Source organism: Accipiter gentilis, chromosome 4 (genome assembly GCF_929443795.1).
Source record: "Accipiter gentilis chromosome 4, bAccGen1.1, whole genome shotgun sequence".
Lineage (NCBI taxonomy): Eukaryota > Metazoa > Chordata > Aves > Accipitriformes > Accipitridae > Astur > Astur gentilis.
The window spans coordinates 40,317,923-40,341,832 of record NC_064883.1 but is presented as its reverse complement, the minus strand read 5'-3'; the positions used below and the strand labels follow the sequence as shown (position 1 = coordinate 40,341,832).

Genomic DNA, 23,910 nt, shown 5'->3' with positions numbered 1-23,910 from the left:
TACTGCCTGAAACTCCAGAATCCTTCACTAAAGATTGACTGCAGCGCTCCTGGATCCTTTACAGTTGGTGTGTATGTATGTACATGCATCAGATTCAGGTTTGTTTCATTTATCAGGGCAATTGTTGGCTGCAGAAAACGATTAGATGGGTGCTCAACTGATGATCCAAAACCACACCAAGCAAACAAAACTCTCTTCTCTTGAGGAGCCAGCAGTAGAAATAAATGGCTTGTTGAGGTACATTACTTGTAGAGAAAAAGGAAATCTCTGTTTAGTGATGCGGGTTTGTACCACCATCTCCCCAGGGTGGGCCCATGAAGGAAGGCAATATACACATGGGCACGACCTGCTGAGACAGGGCTCTTATTCAGCAGTGTGGGAAACGATGAGGGGAGGGTAAAACGTGGTAGAGATTTGTTTAGCTACTGAGAGAGAAGCAAGAGAAAGTGGACCATGTTGTAACTCCTGCTTCCTTTCCTTCCTTCACTGTATTCCTTGCCTTCACCTCCTCAAGCATTTCATTGCCTCTGTTCTCCTCCCCTACTATCTTCATAATCAGAGGATATGGCCTGTTACAGCAAGCAGGATGGGTGTGACTGGTGAAAAGAGTATTTGTGACTGCAAAGACTACAATGTCTTATCCACAGTAGTGGGAGGCCGCATAATGAAACACAAAACCAACACATTAACACAGATTCTGAGACATACCGAAGTATGTGATACAGGGGCTCTTCCGAAAAGCCAGGCAGTGTCTCAGCGGAGCTTATTATCTTGGGTTCAGTTTTAGCCCTAATGAATCAGAGCCACTTCCTATGGAGTCACTTAGGTACCTCTAGCTTTTTCTGCCTGGAGACACCTCAAGTGTTTCTGCACCCAGGACACAGTTAATCCACAGTCAAGATAAGAGTTGACTGCACTAATGAATTAAAATAAATTAATTAAACCAATAACTGAATTCATTAAAATTCACTGCCAGAAGTCACCTGCAAATATTTAGTAAATTACGCTTACCAAGTATTTCAGAAAATAAGATACCTGCAAAAAGTTCTCTGAAGTGCAGATATTGCCTGATATATATACTTAGACACACACAAAAAACGTGGCCTTCATCAATTATGTAAATACAGTACATTTTCCTATCAAGTTAAGAATCAATACAAGGTGTAGATTTGAACTACTAACCAATAATTGACAGCATACTAAGAAATGGGTGTACTGCTGAGCAGCAACCTTTGGAAATGTATTTTAATAAAAAGACTAAAAATTTTGAATTGAACAGGGAAAAAAAAATCTAAAATCAACAATCAGTAGTAGAATACTTCAGCATCTCATACTGTTTTCTAATTATTTTAGATTATACAGGAAAAAAAAGTGTTAAAGAAGGGACACACAATTACATAAATTATTGTATCCTACCAGGTCTATATGGTTTTCGCTTCCTTTTTTTAATCCCATCAGCTCCTTCTGCCACTTTGGTATCATCATCCACAGCTTCCCGTTCTGGGCTGGAATCTGATTTTCCATCGCAATCCATAAGATCACCTTCTGCAGAAAAGATGCAATGGTAACTTTAACTGGAAAAGGGAAAGAAGGTATTTTTCCAAAATTTCTACATCTGACTCATTTCTGAGAAACTGATTGAGAATGACAGATTTTTCAAAAGGATGACAGATACTCGTGCTCTCTAAAGACTTTTGGGAAACCCACCCTATCTGTACACAAAAACCCAGTATATACATACATTTGCTGTGAGATGATGTCTTCGCAAAACCAGAGAATAAATGCTATAGTTACTATATGTGAATCTGAGAAATCTTTTTGGTGCCCCTTTCAGAAGCCTGTGCTATCGCATTTTCTAAGTGTCTGAGCAATTTCTAGCCATGCATCAAGGAATATGGATACAATTTATCATGCAAGATATACTTTGTTTTGTTTACTGTCCTCCTAAGTTTTGTTTGGTGGGGCTTTTTTTTTATTGAGAAGACAGACTGAAAACCTGCAGCCTGCACTTGGAAGGTAATGTTTAATGACTCTTAGTTTAGAGGGTTCTTGACTTGAAGCTGTGCGACTGACTGAAAGCAAACTTATCTATGGAGAGGAATTTGACTTATATAATAGAAAATTCAGCCCAAAGGAATTACTTAGCCTTGAAGATGAAGACTGTAATTTTGAGTTAGAGTTTATATTCTGTGGGAAAGCAGGGTAGAAACGGATGTAAAATATGACGGCATTAAAAAGCCTTTGGTGTTGAAGAGAGAGGGAGTTAATTCTGTTTCTGATATCACCCAAATGTCAATATGATAATGACCTTACATCTTCATTTTATTGTAAAGCTTTTGAAACATTAAATATACTCTCGCCTCTGAAAAGATACTGGAATTCTGACTCCCTGCTTTGGATTTAGGTGTATAATTCTATACGGTCTAAAACTGCATGCAGTTTTAAGAAGGAGAAATACTGTTAGACAAAGCTGGACTCTTTCATACCACTTCTGCTGTGGTAGAACTACAACCCTTGCTCTTTCACAGGCTGGATCATGGACCAGACTTCCCCACCAATGATGACTTTTCTGAGTTCTGCCAACAAAGCTGCTGGCTTGGCAAAGGCAGTCCCCACTGACTACCACAGACAATTCCCCCCTCCCTGTAAGTGCACGGGTGAGCCCTCTTTACAAGGTAGTCCACTTCTGGCAGAAGAGAAACCTGCTTGAGTGCTAGTAAGTCCTGCTACACAAAGCAGTATGCCTAATGGTAAACCCCATGGTGGTCCTTCCCATCTACTTACAAAACATAGCTCTATAAATAGTAGCAGAAGAGCCACATTAAGTCTACCAAAGCAATCAATTAAAGCTCCCAAAGCAAGCTGAACTTTCAAGTGGACTTTAAAATCTGCAACACCTGATGAAATGCCCTATCTGATGAAAGCCTATAGATGAGATGGTAACAAAATTACTACGAGCTCAGTTTTCTCAGATACAGTCTCTTTTTTCCACCTGGAACTTTAGAGTCAAAGTAAGGGTTATTCCTGTTTGGCTGGAATTACTATACTATGTTGCTCCAATCAAAGCTGTGGCACAGCTTTATTCATCCTGATGCTCATACAAAAATTTCAGACGTTCAGAGAACAGGCACTGATCCACTCAACAGAACACATGTAGAGCTTCCAGGAAATCCAGCCAATGTACCATGTACATGCTGTGCTGTACTGTCACATATATGAATGTGCTCTAACTCTCAAAAAGGCATCGAAAGGCAATTAGAAATGAAATTAAAGACTGTGGAAGCTTTGGCTCTCCCTTTCATACTCTGCTGTTACATTTATGTATCTTGTTATCTAATTGAAAAGGGATACCTATAAAAAGCCAACAAGCAGATAATGAAGTTAGACAAAGTTATATAGAAAACAGGCACACCATTTGTGAAAGTAAAGATGATTAACCACTGAAAAAGAACAACAAGGGAAGTGGTTAATTCTCTATCTTGATGCCTTCAAACCAAAATCAAGAGCTTTTTTGCTTTCAGCAACCCATCTGATCGACTATATGATACGAGATGAAATTTAAGAGTCAGTGTAACACTAGGATAATCTACTAAACCCTGTGAATACTGAAGGAAATGAAAGAAAAATAACTAGTTAACTGTTTTGAAGGTTATAAACAAATAAAGGGAAGCGATTATAAAAAAAAAAGACACTTCTAGTCAACAGCAGACAGTAAGAATGTGCTAGTCAAACAGCAGGAACAATACTTCTATCAACAATTTAACAGTGAAACTGCCCTGATGGTTAAACTACCCAGTTATCTTAAGTACACTCTGTATCTAAAAAAAGCTTCTTACAACCTTTAATCTGATTAACAAGGAGGCAACAGTTGCATGAACAGAAAGCACTTTAGATTGTGGTGAGGTGGGGTGCCTATATTCCTCTCTAACAGACACTCTCTTAACAGGACTAACAGAATGACTTTCACATCTGCCATTTAAGTAAACTCTTCCCCAGGCCACAGATTAACACCTATTCTACCAACACTTATCAGGATGTACAGCCAGACCATGGCAAAGAGGACAGGAGAATGGTATTGCACCATGCTGGCTGCTGTTTCTAGTATTGAAGACTGGGGATCTGAAGAGTGAGGCTCGCTGCTCCCACATGCTTTTCCCTCTCTCGTCTCCCACCTTCAGTCTCCTCTGGCTGGGGCTGCTGTGCTTGGTCAGCTGTGAGGGAAGCAGATGAAACAAGTGCTGGTGGCCCTGAGACACATGGATCTTTGCACCATGCCTAGACTTGCGGTGGAAGCTCTCCCAAGGGCTTCTCCCATTGACTGAAATGTCATCCCCATACACAGGGATGTGTTTGGGTAGGCAAGTGTTAGCCCAGATCCCTTCACCTCTCATCATCCGTGGAGGCCAGAAAAACAGTTAAATCTTCCCCTCCCTCCATACTACACGGATACCCCATCCTGGAACCTGAAATCCTTTGGTACGACAATACACGCAGCATCACCTACTTGAACTAGAGCAACACGCAGAACTCGCTTCCAAACTCAAATTCTGTCTTAAATTCTCCTTTGGAGATGAGGACAAACAAAACATTCATTTCATCTCAGAAATACAAGGAAATTATTTTTCTCCTTGAACTGTCAAGTCAGCCCAACTTATTCTTTCAGAAGAAAGAAATACTTTCAGCGAAGAGCTTTTTACTTCACTTTCCCCTTTGTTTTAAGTACCAGCTTTACAGTGATCCAAATGTTGCTTTGCTGAGCCAATGTTACCACTTTGAAAGAGCGTTTGCACTAAATTTCAGAGCCTTAAAATATACTTGTACTCAGTTGAGTGCACAGTATTTCACACAGGTAACCCAAGGACTAGGCAAAAAGGCAACTTGTATTTCCAGTGTTGCCAGCCTTATAAAGATGAGTCTCCTATAGGATGGATGACCCATGAACAGAACTAACAACAAGAAAAATCCCTGAAATGGACAACAAAGAGCTATGACTATTGTTCAAGTGATTTCCATAAAGCATTCTGTACAGAACATATGAGTAACAGTATAATAAAAACTCCCAGGGATATTTGCAATACACGCATGTACTGCAACACTCCAAGATACAAGACATGCCAAAAGTAGACTGCTACCTCTACTGTCATCCATCTCCCCATCTCTTGAGTGTTCTGACTGGGCATCTGGGGGTGTCTGAAGCACAGCCACACTGTTCTGATTTATTATCTTCAGTTTAAGCTTTGGTTTGGTCCGTTTTCTTCTCGGTACTGTAACAGTTAGGCTCTGTAACTGAGACAGGCCGGATTCTGTCAAGCAGACTCCATCCTGGGTGTATGTCTTCGGTGGGTCTATAAAAGTTAAATGAATCATAATAACAATATAAAACTCTGTAATTTACAAGTCTTAGATTTTAGGAATAGCACTTTTAAGAGTTAATAATCCACATGTATGGAGCTGATTCACAAGTGAGGAAATTGGTATAAATAAAACAGAGATATTCCATACTGTCGTATGCATTACAGTTACAATTTTATAATTAAGAGTCTGATGTCAAATCCAGCAACAATCCATTATATTGCTACCAAACAACTTACATCAAGGACTCATTAGAAAGAACAATTTCATTACGCAAACTGGTGCTTTGCAGGGTATTTCTGTATCCCTGGCACTCACAGAAAACTGCGCAAGTCTTTCTTTGGGTCCCTGCTGCTTATCGGCAAAGGCCCTCATCCAGCCCTCAGCACTGTACCTTCATTTATTAATGACCTTAAGCCTCCCAGAACTCTTGGTAACTCAGGCAAGTTATTAGCCCTATTTTATAGGCAGACAAAAACCGAGTTGTATCAAGTGAGCTGCTCAAGATCAAATTGAAAATTGTGGGCAGAACCCAAGTCTCCCAAGACCTGCAAGACTGCTTCCTCCTCAAGCTGTTACATGACAATTGAGTCTACCAATAAACTCTAACATTTCTTAATTCACCGCATAGAAATGCGCTGTCACCTGTGCTGGGGCCCTGTAAGTGGAGCTTTGGGAACTTTCAGGGAATTACCAAATAATGAAGAGGCTTGCAATGATGTTTCTGCTCTTTGGAGCCAATTAAATAATTATTTGATCACACAGTTTTTGAAAACATATAAACATCATAACGTTTGTTCCGTTTAACTACAAATATTTTCTTACGTAACATCTCACACCTCAAAACACAGCTGGTTCTGAACACAATACTTCCCAGATGACTGTTTTCTTACGTTGAACTAAAAAAAGTGTTTGCTTTAAAAAAATTGCATACTCTTTTTCAGATTGAAGATCTGAGGGGACAACCTTCTCTCAGAACTACATTTGTCTGGTATTAAATGGAAAAAAAATTTGGACATGATGGAAGCTGTCCTGACATAATGGAAGCTGTTAGGTACTATCATTATAAAAAGTGACTTGTGAGTAGGCTTGTCAAGATTACAGATTCCTAGCACAAACCAGACCAACACAAAGAAGTTGTGCCTTCCTACAGCTTGAGCCTGTAAACATTTGTGTACATGCTTGACTCAGCCCCACTGTGTTATCGCCGCTAATATTAAGACAAGCAACTAAGTCTGCAAGATCAAAGCATAATTTAAAGTAATTATTATAGTGCAGGTATGGCAGGCAAAAGAGAAGAAAGGAGAGAGAATGAGGAAAAAACATGAAAAGCATGCTGCGGTAACTGAAGGATAGTTAATGCTGTGTGTTATAAAATCACAGAAAAAGGAATTTTTGTCTCATGTAAAAATATACCCTTAAAATATGCTAAATGATCAAAGATTAAGCATTTACGTTCTTTACCTAGTTCTTTTGATTTTGAAATAATCTGAGCTCCAACTGATGAATCACAACAGTCCAAAGAAGGCACTGAAAAATATAAGGAAAATAATTTCAACTTTTAAAAATGGTGACTTGATTTAGACTGAAACTATCAGTTAATTTTCCTTCAAACAGTTCTGTTAAACTCCCTGATTTATACTGTTGGCAACATTCGCTAGCACCTCTAAAATAAGGTGCTTCTCAGCGTCACAGAAGATGTGACTACAAAACAAGCCTGATACAAAATGAAGTTCTCCAACTTCCTAGAGCCAAGAATGGCACTGGAACAGCACTGAACTTGATGGTAAATGATCTCTTTCTAATGGACCACAGGCAAATGAATACACTGAATCTACTGGATTGGAAAGTAACCTCTACACTAGTCACGACATCCAGGTTTTGCTGACCTAAATGTGAAAAATGGGAGGGCTTTGTGAATTGGGTATCGACCACTGTCGTATCTCCCCAAGGAGGGGCAGGCACGCTCCGACAGCTTCACACACAAGATTCTAGCTGTGTCTATGCTGTCAGGTGCCTTATACAACACATATGAGAAGGCTGATATATCTGAGAACAGATGATACATGATTTGTTGAAGTTAGATAGGGTAATTCTTATTCAAGATAAGAATATCATAAATGGAACAGCAGAAAGTCAATTTTAAAACTACAGCTTGTGCGCTTCAGGGAAGCGCTGGAACACTGTGACTGAACAAATAATGATCAAAACGTCCTAAAACACTATGCTACTGCTGTGGGTAGAAATGCTCTTCCCATCTGCCTTAATTACAATAACTGTAATCACGCTTCACTAACCTGTGATGTGCAGGCTAGACTTTTAATATTAGTAGTGACTTTACAGAGATTATGTAGACAGAGTAAGTAAAGTGAAAATTAGAAGCTTCTATCTCGCCAACACTGAGAACTAGAATCAGAAAAACTGTTAGTCTGGCACGGTTAGCACTACCATATAGATAAGTTTATCTACACTTTTTTATTTTTGCCTAGAAATCTTATCCACACTGAATTTAAGACTCGGACAAACATCTGGAGTATTTACTTTGCCCCTGCCACACAAGATGAGACTGCTGAGGCCAAACACCAGTGGGAGGTTCAGAGTTTCTCAGACATATCAGACCACTGCATGTGTGCTGCCGCTAACCATCTCACACACAATATGGGAGTCGGGCGCAAGATTAGGAAAAGCTCAAAAGCTTCCAAGTAACACTTAAACTCCTTGCTAAATACAATAACGAATATGAAATCTACAGGATGCTTTCTAAGCCTATAAAAAAATTTAAGGAAAGTGAAAGTCTGTCTTCAAAAACTATAGTAATTTTAAAGTTCTATGTAAGGTGTAACTAAAGTATATGATATAACCTACAGAAAACCAATACTCCATGCAATTAGTAAATGAAAGCAGCCTATGAGAATTACTGAAAAACTGATACACAAGAATGAAAAGAAAAGACAAGGAAGAAAATAAACTGAAAATGAGATTTTGAAAGAGACACTGAGCTGGAGTGAAACAAAAAAATATGGGACAAGCTGTAGGATGAAAGATACTCAAAAGCACTGAATTGAAACAGAAAAAAGGCAGATTGTAAGAAATACTCAGAGTGGAATAAGACATCATCTGTTCATTTAATTGTTTATAATTTACAAGATGCTTTAAGACAGAGATAGCAATTATTGAATTGGAATCTAAGGTAAACAAAACATCCAGAAAGGCAGCTGTGAATGGGAATTTGACATCCTTATATAAAAATCAAACAGGGAGCATTCTTCCGGTCTAGGTCAGATTATGAACAATTTTAGCTTTGCAGACTGAACAGAGTTGAAATAGTCAAATAAACAAGCTGATGGTGACAGAGGTGAGGCCTTCAGAGACCAACTCACAAAAGCTGCACAAACAAACGTATTTGAAGACAGTATCAAACAGACTTCCAGAAAAGGAGCTAACTGGAGTGCAGATTAAGGATTAAAATCAATAAAATGGATAACAGAGAAACACAGTACTGTTAGAGAAAGACTGTTCAAGGGGAACAAAATAAAAATTGAACAGAAAAGTACTTTCTGAGGCACTTATCTGAAATTTAACCTAAATTATTATGCTTACTTGCAAAAAGGTTTAAACATGCTGAATATTGTACAGCATTTAGTAGCTTTAGCTGAAAACAAATAATTGCACAGAATACAATACAATGAGAAGAATCACAGTTTCAAAAAGAAAAGGGTTGCCATTTGTAAGGCTATAGAGAAAAAAAACAATTCTAGGAACAAATGAAATCAGCATACGGGACAGAGCGAAATTGTTGATGTAGAAACACAACACCAACAGAGCACTATCGGATGCCTGCACAACTGTGTGCATGATGCAAGGATTTCTTTGTAAATACAGTAACTCGTAAGAACACAAGAGCTGACATCATAAACGTGCCAAATAATAAAAAAATTCAAAAGTCAATTTTTTAACATATAGTACTACGTTGCTTTTGTATCCTGTATTTGTAAAGTACATAGAATTAAGTTTCAGAATTAAGAAAAATTTAATTCAGTTTCATGAAAATCGTACAAGAGGCTGCCAGCCATAATACGTATATCACTGGCAGTACTGAGCACTTCTGAATTAGTAAGTGATATGAACTCCTCACCGCCTCTGTGGGCATGCTTACTTGACCCACAGGAAGAATACATACACACAGGCAGCTCTCAGAAACTGTTACCAGATCGGTTGTAACTAGCTAAAGAAAACTAGGCAGAGCTTGTCTCTTTGCCTCCTGCAAAGAAATAAAAAAAGGCACAGAGAGGAGAAAGCTAGAGTATGTGGATGGAGAGAGGATGGGAGTAAGTGAGGAATGGAACAAATTTGCAGATGGGGCATATGACTTACAAGGGCAAACAACAGAAAGGCAGAAGTGATGGGTAGATGGTAAAGAATTGCTTGTCTAGGAGTGAATGCAGATGAAATGCACACACCTCTCCAGAATGTGCAGGAATTACACCACAGAGGAAAAGCTGCTGCTGCCTAGAGCAGCTGCTACTACCCAGTGTCCTGGTAATAGTATTCAAGCAATCTAAATTAGAAAAAAATTTTCACAAGGCACAGCAATACACTGGAGGACATGTTATAACTTGAGACCATACTAAAAGGAATCTGATGAAACACTGATCAGAGATGATTATTTCAGAAGAATCTAGTAATGAAAGTTTATGGCATACTACTTTGGAGCAAATCTTAACACACTCTGGCTTTTGATATTTATGTATGTTCAAGAAGAAAAATACTATTTATCTTTTATTTCTGTTTCCTGAAGAAGATGACTTTGTAAGATTATCAGATATGCATCTGACGTTCTTAAGATGAGACAGGGAAGAGCTCTTACAAATGTAAAAGCTTCCCTTTTCTGAAGTGAGAAAAATGGAAACTCTTTCTCAATACCTACATGCTAGAAATATTTACTCTTTACCAACAGTAAACCTGCAATATATTGGTAACTTACTAGGTTGAGGGGCTCTTGCTTCTTCTACAAAGCAGTTAAAAAGCTTGTAGTAATACTTGCAACACATTAACACCCTGTGTCAAGCGGAAAGAGCAAGAACCATTGCACTAAGAAACACACAGTATGGTACACATTTTAAGAAGCCTTCTACTCAGAAGTTGCTTCTCTAAGTTTATCAAATGCCAAGTGTTCTCACCTTGAACAAAAAATTATAGAAATTTCAAACACGTTGTAGAAGAATTAATGAAAGACTGAAACATTTCATATAAAAGTACATGCAAGTATTTCTACGAACATGCATCAAATGACATATTCAGACATGCAACTGTGCAAATGTACACATGTTAAAGAGGTATTACATATACTGAGTCAAAACATGAAAGCATAAGCAGGGAAACTTGTTTTATGAAAAAAAGGTGAAAAAAATCTGCAAAGAAAGCTTGCGAACTCCCTAACAGGTCTTGCAGGACAGGTTCCTATTCTTCCAAAGACTAACCTAAGCAACGCAACTTCATGAAGGTGTGCGGGAAAGACTAACTCAGTGACCAGCTTGTGCCTGGAAGTAAAACATCTGATACCATCTTGTGAAGTTGTTCCATCTCACATATTATGGGCTTTAATTATCTCTAAAAGGTTGCTCTGCCAGCTCAAAAGAGAAAAGTTGTATTTCTTACTTGGACCTTTTTGTTTTAAGTGCACAAAGCTTATTATCAAAATAAACAAAAATCTGTATTATATCTGCAAGTTTCTTGTTTATCCCACTTAAAAATCCTCTTTCTGAATTTGTGAAATCAGATCTCAAAAATGAAGTGACTTGTAGAAATACATAAGCATAAGTCATTCTTCTAATAACTATAAAAGTGGAATACTTGGAAGTATTCCACAACCACGCGTAGTTGACAAGGGACTACATAAACCTCCAAGGTCATGTCAATAAGTTAAAACTACTGCCACGTTGTTATGAGGACATGCCAGTGTAAAGGGACATCAGATGCTCTACTGAACTTTTCTTGGAGACTTCTTGAACACATGCCTCATATCTCCAATCTTGATCAGGAAAACAAATCTTACTGACATCTTGGTGAATATGGGTATTTCTTGAAACATCCACGTAGTTCTTGTACCTTTGTCCTACCATACTCTCATGATACCCCCAATAAAGGGTTAACACAAACACTTTAATGTGCTATTACACTGAAAATGGGTATAGGTGTCAATGCTCTGTTAAAGTAGCAGACTGAAGCAGAAACTCCCATGAGCTGACATGCAGAGAAAACAGACCTGGGATACCACCCTTGTAGCAAGACCATAAATCATGTAACAGACCAATCTAATTGCTGACAGGCCACTCACAATAACATTAACCAGTACCATCACACAGAAACAGATGCTGTAGCTGCGTTTAAAGAGGAAAACTGCAGTAAACTCAGCTCCTGAAGTACCACTGCTATAGAACTGTAATACAAACTAACAAGGAAATTGGATTGTTTGTTTGTTTGTTTATTTATTTATATTCACTAATAACATGTATGCAGAAGAGCAAAGTTCATCAGGAAGAACTATACATTTCAACTAACAAGAAAGTGACGATTTCTGAGCAGGAAAGTATGGCGAATTCTTTTAAAGACTGCAGCAAGGGAGGGAAGCACTGGTCTTAAATACTGGGAGAGCTGAGGGAGTATCATTAATAAAACATGAGGGAGGAGGGGAAAAATGCTTATATGGACTGTTGTTACAGCTACTGCTGCTTCAGACAGCCTCGAAGTATCAAAATATAGGAAGTTTTCCTGCTTAAAATTGATTTTCAGATTCTTCTGTAGTTAATAACTGTGGAGAACTGGGCTTTCCTCCTTCCACTTGACAAAGTGAGATGCCTTTTACCTTTTCAATACCAAATGCTTTTAGTCGTTTACCCAAATTATCTTCAATAAATCTACCCAGAATTCCCCCTGCTAGGTTTTCTTTGGCCTGGCAGCCAATCACCAGAGGATGCGAAAGAGATGAGGACACTTCCAGAAGGGCCCTTAAAATAAACATGAAAAATCTTACTTCTACCACGAGCCAAATCTCCACCAGAGAAAAGAACCGTAACACATTCCCAAACCTATTTATTGCAGTGTGCAATCCTGCCATTGGTTTCAATTGTCTTCTTACCGTTTGTTGGTGGTATGTATGGCCTACAAATGGTACAGTCAAAACCCATATCAGCTATGTTTTCCACTTCCTCCTCTGTGTTTAAGTTCTGACAGATTGCATGCATCCATCTAGAAATTAAGTGGGGGAAAAAATACAATTTAAAGGAAATATGTGGTGTTTTAGGAGACCCAAATATCAGTATATGGTCCAAGTAAATGTGAAATACTTGTTTAGTTTAAATTCTTTCCGGGAGAAACGATGAATCAGGTTCTCTATATATAGCATTCCCCTATGGTGCTGTGCGTTAAATACTGTATATACAGTATCAGATTACCTATTTCCCTTCACAGGAAGGAACTCTCTATAAAACAATGTCCCGTAAGCAAATATGTCTTAGTATTATAATTTTCTTCCTATATTGCAATCATTTTAACTACTTACTTGATACAACGTAATCTAGATTTAACCTCACAAGAAAAGTCTTGCAAGGTAAATTAGTTTTATTTTTACAGAGGGGGAAAATGAGGCACAGAGTGATTAATTAATTTGTCCAGAGAAGTATAGTTAAGTCTGTGGTACAACTAGGAATGAACTAATAAGAGACTTCTGAGACTCAATCCAGTGCTCTTTACCACAAGACCATTCCCTTCATCTTTACGCTTTTACATTAGGGGAAAAAAAATAAAATAAGCCTTAAACATGAAAAAACTGTAAAATACTAGAAATCCTTACCGATCACATTGTCTACACTGAATTATAAGCTCTTCATCCCTGTAAGTGCGATAGCAGATTGGGCAGGTAGACAAACTTGCGCAGGGAGCACACTGCGTGTAATTATTTTGCCATTCACATCTTAAACCTGGAGAAGTTGCTCCACAGTGTCTGCACCAAACACACCTGCAGAACAGACAAAATGATCTATTACTTTCAGTTCACAGGAAGATTATTTTGTGGCTTTAAAACCCTCCTACTTAGAACTGGGTGAGTAACTAAGTTTTAGATCACTAACCATGGTGGGGCGGGGGTAGAATTCATTTCAGGTCAAACAATATTTTAATTGAATGAAAATGGTATTATTTAGATTTTGAACATTGACAACAGTTTTTAAACTTTTTAAAGAAAGCTCCTAAGTAAGAATTCCCTTCAATCTGCAAAAACAGGCAGATGGGTGATTGTAACAGCTCAACAGGTCAAAGGAGTTCCTGCTTCCAGTTGCCTTACACTTGGAGATATGGAGACTTAACCATGAGAGAGGTCTAGTCTGTTTGTGTTTCACCCAAATAAAACAAATGGTTTTCAGAGAGTTTTATTCTGAGAACAGTTTGATGAAGCACCCATTCATTTTTCCAGCTAAACACTAGAATGAACGTTCCAGTGAACGTAAATTGGATTTTTTGTTGGCTAAGAGTTTCAAAAGAAAAATTCTGTCCACCTCTACTTACTTGGCTTTTGGCATGAAGAAACAATATTACGAGGAGGTAACAGTTTCCCTATTAAATTGATAATTGAATGAAACAAAAATCAAAAGTATTTTGCTTGCTTTGTTTAATACACCTGACTTAAATGCAATTAAAACATTATTACAGTTCAATTGACATTGCAAATACGAAGTCACAAAAATAAGCAAAGGAGGCCAGCAGTCAATATTCCTGACCCGAGAACCAAACACACCATTTGCACTTCCAGCCTCCCTTTGGAACTGTCTGCAGGGGTGGATCTAAGCAGTATGTGTGGTAGCTGATATCGCAGTCATCACAGAGAAGCAGTCTTCCTGGATCTGTGGCTTTCCCACAGGCTTCACACACTGTGCACTCCAGGCACCTCCAACCTTTGCTGAGCACCACTTTAGTAATCTGCAAATGGCAAGGTGAAAATTATTTGAAAACTGTTCTGTACGATCGTTGTACAAATTAAGGTCTGGCTAGTGGAGCACAGGATGCTCTTTTGTGCACACTACCCACATTACAATTAGCTGTTTAACCATTAGACTTTCTGAAGCTTCAATAAATGGGAATGGATTAAACAAAAAGAAGCTGTCATTACTGACATCTGATACTTTTCCAGAATATAATTTTTTGGACAAACTAGCATACCAAGGAATATACACTGCAGTGGATCTACATGTAGGACAGTTTACTCCTTGTAGGAGTAGCTGGTCCTGTAGGGATGAAGGAGAAGACATGGCTGCTTTTTTTTCCAGCTGTGTAGTAAAGCTAGGATGCAGGTCACTACAAATCCTGTATCTTTTCTAAATTATCTGTGATAACCAGTACTGGGGTTTTAGTCATCTGAAGCAAACAACTAATTTACTGTAATTAATATATAATGTAAGAGTAGTATATAAACACAGTCAAATTACAGTTGCATGAAATATGCATATGGTGCTTCATAAAGTACATTTAAAATAAAGTTTTGTGACATGTTTAAAAAAATCCCACTTTTACATAGATGTACTTATATAATAAAGAGTATATGGTGTGTATATTGCAGTAAATAGCTTATTATATGCTTGCTAAGTCATCTCATACCACTCAAATTTAATTTTCACACATTCTCTCCTAGACTAATGAATGTAAAATGTATTAATTAACCACTCCAACTGCTGTCAATTCTGACAGCCAACAGACAAATTGAATCAACTAAACCTTATGCCCCTAGTAAATGAAGATGCAGTACAATTTTTTTTCTTTGCTTTTAATTCCGCTTGTATTTAGGTTTTAAGCCTATATCTCAAACTGTTATTTTAACCAACTGCTGGATAATCAGTGCTATTTATGGTTGTAAAATTAGAAAAAGGTTAATTTCTCTTGAGGCAATGCATACTATAAAATGACATTTAATTAAAGTCTTTCACAAGTCGCATACAAATAATAGTCACATTAGCTGATGAATATCTAACAAGTTAATGACTCCCCTAATTACCACAAAACCAAAGGCAGCATAGTGCTATTAAAATACTATATGAAAAAAGTGTAATCAAGTGATTTTTTAGTGTAACAAAAGCACTCACCTTAATACTGACACAGTATGGATGGTAACACTGACCACATTGAGAACAGGCAAGCAACCTGCCCTCAGCACCTTGGCCAAAACTCCCACATACTACGCACATATCCTGAAATGATAGAAAACAGCAGATTTTCAACACATGCCAGACACCAAATTCTGAAAACATGTAACTGTAAAATCCAACTAGCTTGCTGTATAACTTAACTCCTAACAAGGACATTCATTTACTTTTTTCTAATTAAAAGCAGAGAAACAGAACGAAAACACAGTAACTATTATCCTAACCTGATGGAGAGTGAACTTGTCGCTGTTAGAGAAGAGGACAACTGTATTATGCATCGAGTTTTCTTCCTCATCTTTGTTAGATGAAATATCCATAGTTGTGACCTATTAAAAAAAATACACCACATAGAAAATGTGATGCTTACTATTTAAGACATGAGACAAGATGAAATTTATTTTCTAAATGTTAATTTTAAGTAGTACCAGAGAATACGAGCTTTGCAAGTACTTATTCATACCATACAAACTTTCATAAAAAGCTACCTTCATCAGAAATTACTATATTAATTCACATTTTCACGTCAGTGCAAGCATCATCACTATTTCAGTTTTAGACTTTACATTCTCTTCCTCTCATTTGCTCTTTACACATTACCCCATTGCACTTTAAAATGGAAGGAAAGAGGTAATCTAAAAAAAATAAATAAATTCACTAAGCAGAAATTGTCATACTGTGACCAGTCTGCTCTGTTGCCTGCATATAAACACTGAAGTTCTTTTCAAAAAGTTAATTGCAGCGACACACTTTTGAGTGTTAATTCGAAGAGCAATCGCAGAAATGTAATTTGTCCCATATTGCCTAAAATGTGGTTTAGCTAATGTTCCAAGTGTGTTAGAGGAATAAGCAAGAGTTCTAAAGTTTCGATAGTTAATGTACTCTCTGTAAGCAGTTTCTTTATGAGGCTTACCTATCTTGCCCTTAAAAACTTGCATTGAACTTGAAATGGCTGGTTTGATCTCAATCCATAAGCTCTTACTGCAGAGAGTCGTTCTCCTTTTGATTAAGAGAATGTTACTCTACCCTGCTCTTTATTAATTCAGTGTATACATGTACATATAGCTTCTCAGAAAGAAAAGGAAGGAAAAAAGACTTCAACTGTGTTCTGACTTTCATGCAAGTTTTGCTATGCAGAATTTCCTATCCATGAATTTAAATTAACAGGCCTAACTATTTACCCTCTAAACCAGTAGCAGCCATGGATGTTTGGAAGATAAGAGCACACAGTTCTATATAAAAGAACAAATGCATGATAGAGAAATGTAACTTTGTTTTACCAGCTGTTTTTATCTTATAAATGTGTATGATTTTAAATACAGTTTAAGTCTTACACAAATAGTTTTGTTCAAATAATAATTTAAATATTTTACAAATCCAAACATCAGTCTAGAGACAAATGTAAATACTGTTAGAACAGCTACAGGAATCCTTCTGATATACTGTTGCTGAAAATCAGTGTTTACTGAGAAACAGCTTAAACAGGAGTATATTGTTAACGTGTTTTAATTACTGTATGGTTGAGAGCACTGCAGCTGTAACTAACTAATTAACCAAAAAACACCCAAAACACCTCTTAATACGTTCAGGGAGAGCTTTTCCCTCGCATCTATCTCCACAGGTTCCACAAATTTCTTGGAATTGCTTGCATATACACAAGAGCAGAATTTGAAGGACTGAATCACTGCAGTTTTGATGATTGCTTAATGCCAGCCATGACCCAGCTTGGGTTAACCTGTAGCCACCTTCTTCCCCATTCCCAAGATATACCAAGATATTTCCAAATTTGTCTAGTTGTCCACTAGTTACGATCCCACACTGAGTAAGAATCAGTTTGTGCAAAAGGGGCTAAAAATACTCCCATTTCAAACATTTATCTGGCAAAAGGCTGGTCTCTTGGTATTGCTACCTTTACCTACTCTACCATAAGACAGACACATCTCTGCTATAGAACTCTGAAGCTGCCATTTACTTGATGAGTCACAGGATCAAATTTCTACAGGAAATGGTAGAGAGTGATGTCCATTTTGTATTTATAGCAATTTACCAAACTCAGTAACCTCTGTTCAGTTACAAAAATTTTTGAGTTTGTTCTGTAAAACCCAGCTTCCCTTGAGGAACAATTTTGTGCTTTTTAACATAGAATCATAGAACGATCTGGGTTGGAAGGGACCTTTAAAGATCATCTAATCCAAGCCCTCTGCAATAAGCAGGGGCATCTTCCACTAGATCATGTTGTTCAGAGCCCTGTCCAACCTGCCCTTGAAAGTTTCGAGGGATGGGGCATCTATCACCTCTGTGGGCAACCTGTTCCAGTGTTTCACCACCCTCGTCATAAAAAAATTCCTCCTTATATCTAGTCTGAATCTCCCCTCTTCCAGTTTAAAACCATTGCACCTTGTGCTATTGCTACAGGCCCTGCTAAAAAGTCTGTCCCAATCTTTCTTACAAGCCCCCCTCAAGTACTGGAAGGCTGCAGTAAGGTCTCCCCAGATCCTTCTCTTCTCCAGGCTAAACAACTCCAACTCAGTCTTTCCTCATAGGAGAGATGTTCCATCCCTCTGATCATTTTTGTGGCCCTCCTCTGGACTCACACCAATAGGTCCATGTCTTTCCTGTACTGAGGACTAAATAATTATGGAAAGCCTCCAATTCATTAAGGCACCTATGACTAGTTTGAGTGGAACTCAACCTGTATGTTTAAAATTATGTATTTGCTTATGAATCTTAACAATCCAAAGCTTTAAAAGGGAGCAATGATAGAGACGTTTTTTCCTTTACCAGATCACAGTCACAGTATTCCAAGAAATGATTACACAGGGAGCAAAAAGTGGCACAATGCTGTATAAACTCAAACAGATTGTATGTAAGAACACAAAAAAAGCAGGTCTACAGAAGAGTTTGAGGAACTACTTCATAAAGACATAAAAATGAGTAAGTCCTTCTCTGAACATGAGGAACAGGATGCCTCTCAAAATCTGCAGGGCTGATTGATAATCAAACTTTAAAAGAAACGTTCAAAGAAGCCAAGTCCATAGCAGGAAAAAAACTACGGATTTTTTGCAGTCCACATTTCCAACAGTTTTTCATACCAAAATCCCTCTTCTTATGAGGAGGAGACAAGACTATGAAAGATTTAAGAGTTTTAAAAGGACTTCAAGTATGATATAGCTTAACTATCAATTACAGTGAGCAACAGTGAGATTAGAATCACTTCAGTGCTGTAGGAATGGGAGACAGCAAATGTAACTGATTTTCTCAAAGGTTTCTGGGAGGAAGCCATGTACCATCCTACAGAATATCAGGCATTTGATCATAACGGAGAACTTGCAGCCACATTGATATACATTATATTTTGTTAAAGAGTCAAGGAAGCTTTAATTATGGTAAATGAGGATCTATCAGAGCTCTCTGAAGGAGCGAGCAAGCCTGGGGACAGGGAAATCTGACTGACATAACTTTGTTACCAAATTCTTTTGGCAAAGTCCTTCACCTATGCTCCTTAAAAAAAGGTAAACTGACATAGAATTAGAGGAAAGGTCCCTATATTGACATGACGCAAAATAAAGAGTAGAATAAATTATCAGTTTTCTATGTCGGAGAATAGCAGTAGTGGAAATCTGATAGGGATGTCTGCTAACAGGCCATGGTGTTCCAACACACTTGTGTGCAATCTGAAAAATCAAGCGAGGAGCAAGGTGACAAAGCTTGCCAACAGTATTAAGATATTCAAAGTAATAAAAGCCAAAAGGCAACTATGGAGAGCTGAACAAGAACTTCATAAAGCTGAGTACTGGGCTATAAAAAGGCAGATGAAAGTCCAAATATTAAAAATTGAACATGACAAAACAACTGACAGGGATAATAAAATATGGAATAGCTTCCATACAAGGAACAACTCAAGATACTGGGATTCTCCAGACTAGCAAGGGAACAGTGGAAAAGAAGGAGAAAAGATGGCGATCTATAGAAACTGAGTGGCATGGATGGAGAAAGTGAATAGAAAACAACTCTCCACTGCCTCTTATGTAAGAGCACTAAGGAGCAGGCAATGAAACCAGAAAGTAATTTAAAACAACAGGCTGATGAGCTGTAGAACTAAAAAAGGTTAACATGTTTTCCTAAAGTTTTAGAAGTGAATAGACAAATTCATGAAAGAATTCTCCAACACAGGCTGCCCAAGACAAGATACCACCTCCTGTTCAGCAAGTCCCCAAGCCACAGACTTCTGAAGTGTCTCCTTCTCTACACCTCTTCTGTTTCTGCACTCCTCCCCCAGCACTCAGTTTTGGTCCCCTGGGTAGAAGAACCTCTTGTCTGATCTGCTATGGCTGCTGTTACATTCTTCTGCGCAAGCCTCGCTCTCCTCCTTTGTGTTGTTTCAGTGAGTGCTGCCTTTACCCAGTGTGTTTTCCACCAGAGGAAACGGAAGGAGTACTCTAAGACTCCCAACAGTTGTCCCTTTAAGTGGAAAAAGCAGCATAAAATTGCTTCAGGTCCATTAAGCCACAGTGTTGTAGTTCTTCATCACAAACACTTAGTAATAGCCAGGCTTTATCAAATGCCTCTGCTTTTTAGTGCTCCTTGGTTTTATACAGTATTTTAATACAAGAATGATAGCTGAATAAAATTATGTTACATTAACAGACTGCAACACAACTCAAAAATAAATGTTCTTACCCCTGGAATGACTACAGTCCCAACTCCATTTTTCAGTTTTGATCTACCTCTGCCACCTCTTCCTGAAAGACCTGCGCCACGTGGCCTCCGCTTCCCTGGGAATCCTGATCCACGGCCCTATTCAATATAAGATAACAATTTAAATGCAACCTGAAGTTCTTTTGTTATATGGGATTCAAACTTCTTCAATGCTTCAAGGGAAAAACATAAGTAAAAAAACCCCTATGATTTCAAGTGAATATGAACACACTAGGCCATAGTCATTAAGTCACCGCATAAATCGTGAAATACATTTAACTACTTACATGACATATCATGATCACCTTTATCACCAGTGAGAAAGCAGCCAAAACCAGAAATGTTTATATTCTGCTCAGAAGTAACTGCAAATATGGAAACGTATTTTTTTTTCCCCACAAAGTATGCAAAATAAATATCCTCTATTCTATGATTCATTTTAGGCCAGAAGGAATGTTTTCTTTTTAAACAGTCAGCTCAGACAGTCATGGGACTTCTGAATAGGGTCTGGACACTTGATTACTTGCAATCATAGATGTTTTCGTTACACTATCAATAATCAAGCAAACATTGGAATATATTAGGACTCAATCCTGCTCCCAAAGAGAAGCAGGAGCTAGCTCCACCAAACTCTCTTAATTCAGCAGATACAGAGAGAGCTTTTTATATTAATTCTATCAGTTACACTCAGATCAACACTTCCCATAATACAATGTTTTTCTTACAAAATAACGACTTATTTTTAGACAGCTGCTTTTCCCCCCTTCCTTATTTTAGATGCAGACATACAACAATTGCAGTCTTGTGTGCTCTGCAGTATTTACAGTAAGTTCAACTACAATTAACTGTGGAAATGCAAGTATGTTTTTAACAATAATTACCTGATATTAATATGTGATTTAGTTTGAATTTCCTTTCTTTTTTTTTTTTTTTTTTTTAAATTTCAAAATGAACTAAACACAAAGAGGATCCTTAATCCTCCTTAATATTTTTCAGAGAGAAAAAGAACGTATTGACAATGTCCATGAGTTCTGGATGGTACGTCAGACACCTTTACAACATGTTTCAGAGCCTATAGTCTGTAAAAATGACAATAATTACGGTATACACTCAAATAAGCACCTTTTCTACTATGAAATAAGCACTGAGATTATTTATTGCATTTCAAATTTGTGAATAATCTCAGCTCCTAATACAGCTAACTCCATCCACAAAGTATCTAGATACGGTGTCTGTATCCAAACGTTTGCTGGAAACTATTTTTAATACCAAGACAAAACATTTACTCAATAAAACAATGTTGATGGAAACACAAAGCTCCTTGGGGATGGTGTTGCCAACAGACATGAACAGTCTCTACTGACAGAGACAGGAGTTCCCTGGATGGAAAGCAGCACTACGGGCTCAATAATAGCAACACTATTTTTTCAAATATGCCAACTGCTGTTTTAAAGAAGATATAGAAGTTTTTGGTCATAATTAAAGGGAGAATCCAACCACCCCAATGTTAAAATTTGATTAACATCCATCTATTAATGGAAAGAAAAATCAAATTACTTACTCTTACACAAAGAGGTAATGTAACACAATGCTATTTTAGGAAGTGAAAGGAAGGATGCTATTGATGGCTAAAGTATTTACATGTACTAAGGTGAAACAAAAAATGTTGTCCTTACATATATATGGAGTTAATACATATGCGCACACAGGACATACAAGCATCAATTTTTAAAGATGTAAACTCTTCTGGCATGTTTCTTATTTTGTCCGTTTCAGACAAGGTATCAGTATTGTTATTTTCACACAACTAGTAACAGGAATAAGCACATACTTGTATCAATGTTAATGCTGAATATTAAGCTGAAAATTAATGCTTGAAGCAGCAAAAGCTAAGCTAATATCAAATTAAAATAAAATTAGCATGAGAGTTAAAGTGAGATGAAAATAAATCATTGGGAAGTTACAGCTAGTTGTCAGAATTTCATCTTTTAGCTTTTTTGCCTTTATTTTAAAATCATAATTCCACTTAGTTTCTTCAGGTGTTTTTAATGGTAAACGTCACTGTGAATACAAGCTTTGCTCCATCTAATCAGATAGGAAAGTTGTTATTTATTCCCCCACAAGCTAAAAATGGTGTCACTTTGAATCCACTATGCAAGATTTCTCCACAGCAACAAATTCAAGCCACTCTTCAGAACTCTGCTCCTTTCTGTGCCTGGCTTACCTTACTGCCAGTCTTAAGGACATTTTCCTTCTCAGGTAATTTAATTTGACAGCTATGTAAAGCCAACCACAAAATGTGAGGTATTCAACACACACGAAAAATTGGTAATACAAGCTATTATTTGCCATTGAAAATCAGGGCAATGCCATCATACTGCACACTCTGGAAAGCATACATGTTTTAACCTGAAAGCTCCAGAGTTTCAGTAATTTTTAAAGGCCTTAAAGAGTAACAGAATGGAAGATTAATTCAGTTGTGAGTTACAGAATTTCATCACTAGTCTCTACAGCAGAAAGATAGCAACGGATACATGAAAATAAATTCAAATTATTTACCACTTTGATGCTCCAAATGGCACTGCCAGGAAGCTGTCTGGATTTAAAAATGTCCCGACCTTCTGAAATGTCTGGGGACCAGGAAGGTGGGCTGACTGTATTATTGGTACTCCAAGCCCCCTAGGATACGGCAGGTGAGAAAATAGATGTATAAAACTTCGCAACATAAAAAAAAAAAAAGAGAAAAAAAAAAGAAAAAAAGCAAGCAACAAAAAAAATCTGAAAAGCAAAGCACATGCAGGCATAGGCATTTCTGCGTTAACTTAAGTAGTCAATTAGTTCACTGAGTGAGAAGAAGGTGGGAAATTTTTAGGTTCTCATTGAAACATACACTAAAACAAATATTAACCTCCAACTGATGGTTAAGTACAACAAAATGAGTTTTATAAACAAAGCATAATACAAATCGAAAGCAAGCAATCATAACAGCAACAAATATATCCCTAAATTTTATTGCATCAAATGAAGAAGACAGTAGTTTGAGATGACAACATCCCCTTTTACACTTCAAATCAGATTTTGAAAGAACAGATGGCCTTAGTTGACTTCTGAGTCTAAACTACTGACAATCACAGCAACAACTAGTTTGAGAAGTGTGTGAAACAAAAGGTATATAAATAAACCATTGGGAAAAAAAACCCCAGAAAATTAGCCATGGTAATTAACAAAGTATATCTTGCCTCTAAGTTTGCCACAAATAAACCATTATAAAATGCAATTATTAAGTTTTTTCACCCCAGTGTTTTCATGTTACACTATGGTATCAAATTTTAATACATTATTATATACATGTAATAATACACATCCACATGGTGTACCTACAAACTCTTTTTAACTAATTCATTATTATGCCTATTTATATAGTTCCCATTGTGGTGAGATACTGTATAACTCTGTCACAAGAAATATCTCAAAACAAGAAGAAAATACTAAGATGAACATTAAAAAAAACAAAACAACAACCGCTGAAGTTGCTCATACACATTAAAATCTGTGGAAGACTTTCTCAAACCCTGAGTAAAGGCTGCAGGAGATAGCCATTACAAATAACTTCATTCTAAATTTACACATTAGAATAGTTAAAGGATAATACGTTTTCCTAATTCTAAGTTTG

The 23,910-nt window shown here is 37.3% G+C and overlaps 1 protein-coding gene across 13 annotated transcripts in view; it reads right to left on the bottom strand.

Moving 5' to 3' along the window:
* The window catches only part of KMT2C (lysine methyltransferase 2C), a 199,561-nt gene that overhangs the window by 50,699 nt on the left and 124,952 nt on the right, over positions 1 to 23,910 (bottom strand). For 9 of the 13 annotated variants that reach the window (XM_049799094.1, XM_049799092.1, XM_049799098.1 and 6 more), the window contains 10 exons: positions 22,797 to 22,916; positions 20,220 to 20,336; positions 15,767 to 15,868; positions 15,483 to 15,587; positions 14,144 to 14,325; positions 13,205 to 13,369; positions 12,491 to 12,600; positions 6,817 to 6,882; positions 5,133 to 5,345; positions 1,417 to 1,545 (listed from right to left, as the gene is read on the bottom strand). In XM_049799094.1, coding sequence (XP_049655051.1) covers positions 1,417 to 1,545; positions 5,133 to 5,345; positions 6,817 to 6,882; positions 12,491 to 12,600; positions 13,205 to 13,369; positions 14,144 to 14,325; positions 15,483 to 15,587; positions 15,767 to 15,868; positions 20,220 to 20,336; positions 22,797 to 22,916 — 1,309 coding nt within the window. The remainder of the gene's footprint in view (positions 1 to 1,416; positions 1,546 to 5,132; positions 5,346 to 6,816; positions 6,883 to 12,490; positions 12,601 to 13,204; positions 13,370 to 14,143; positions 14,326 to 15,482; positions 15,588 to 15,766; positions 15,869 to 20,219; positions 20,337 to 22,796; positions 22,917 to 23,910) is intronic. The other 4 variants (XM_049799095.1, XM_049799101.1, XM_049799102.1 and 1 more) reach the window with 4 other exon arrangements.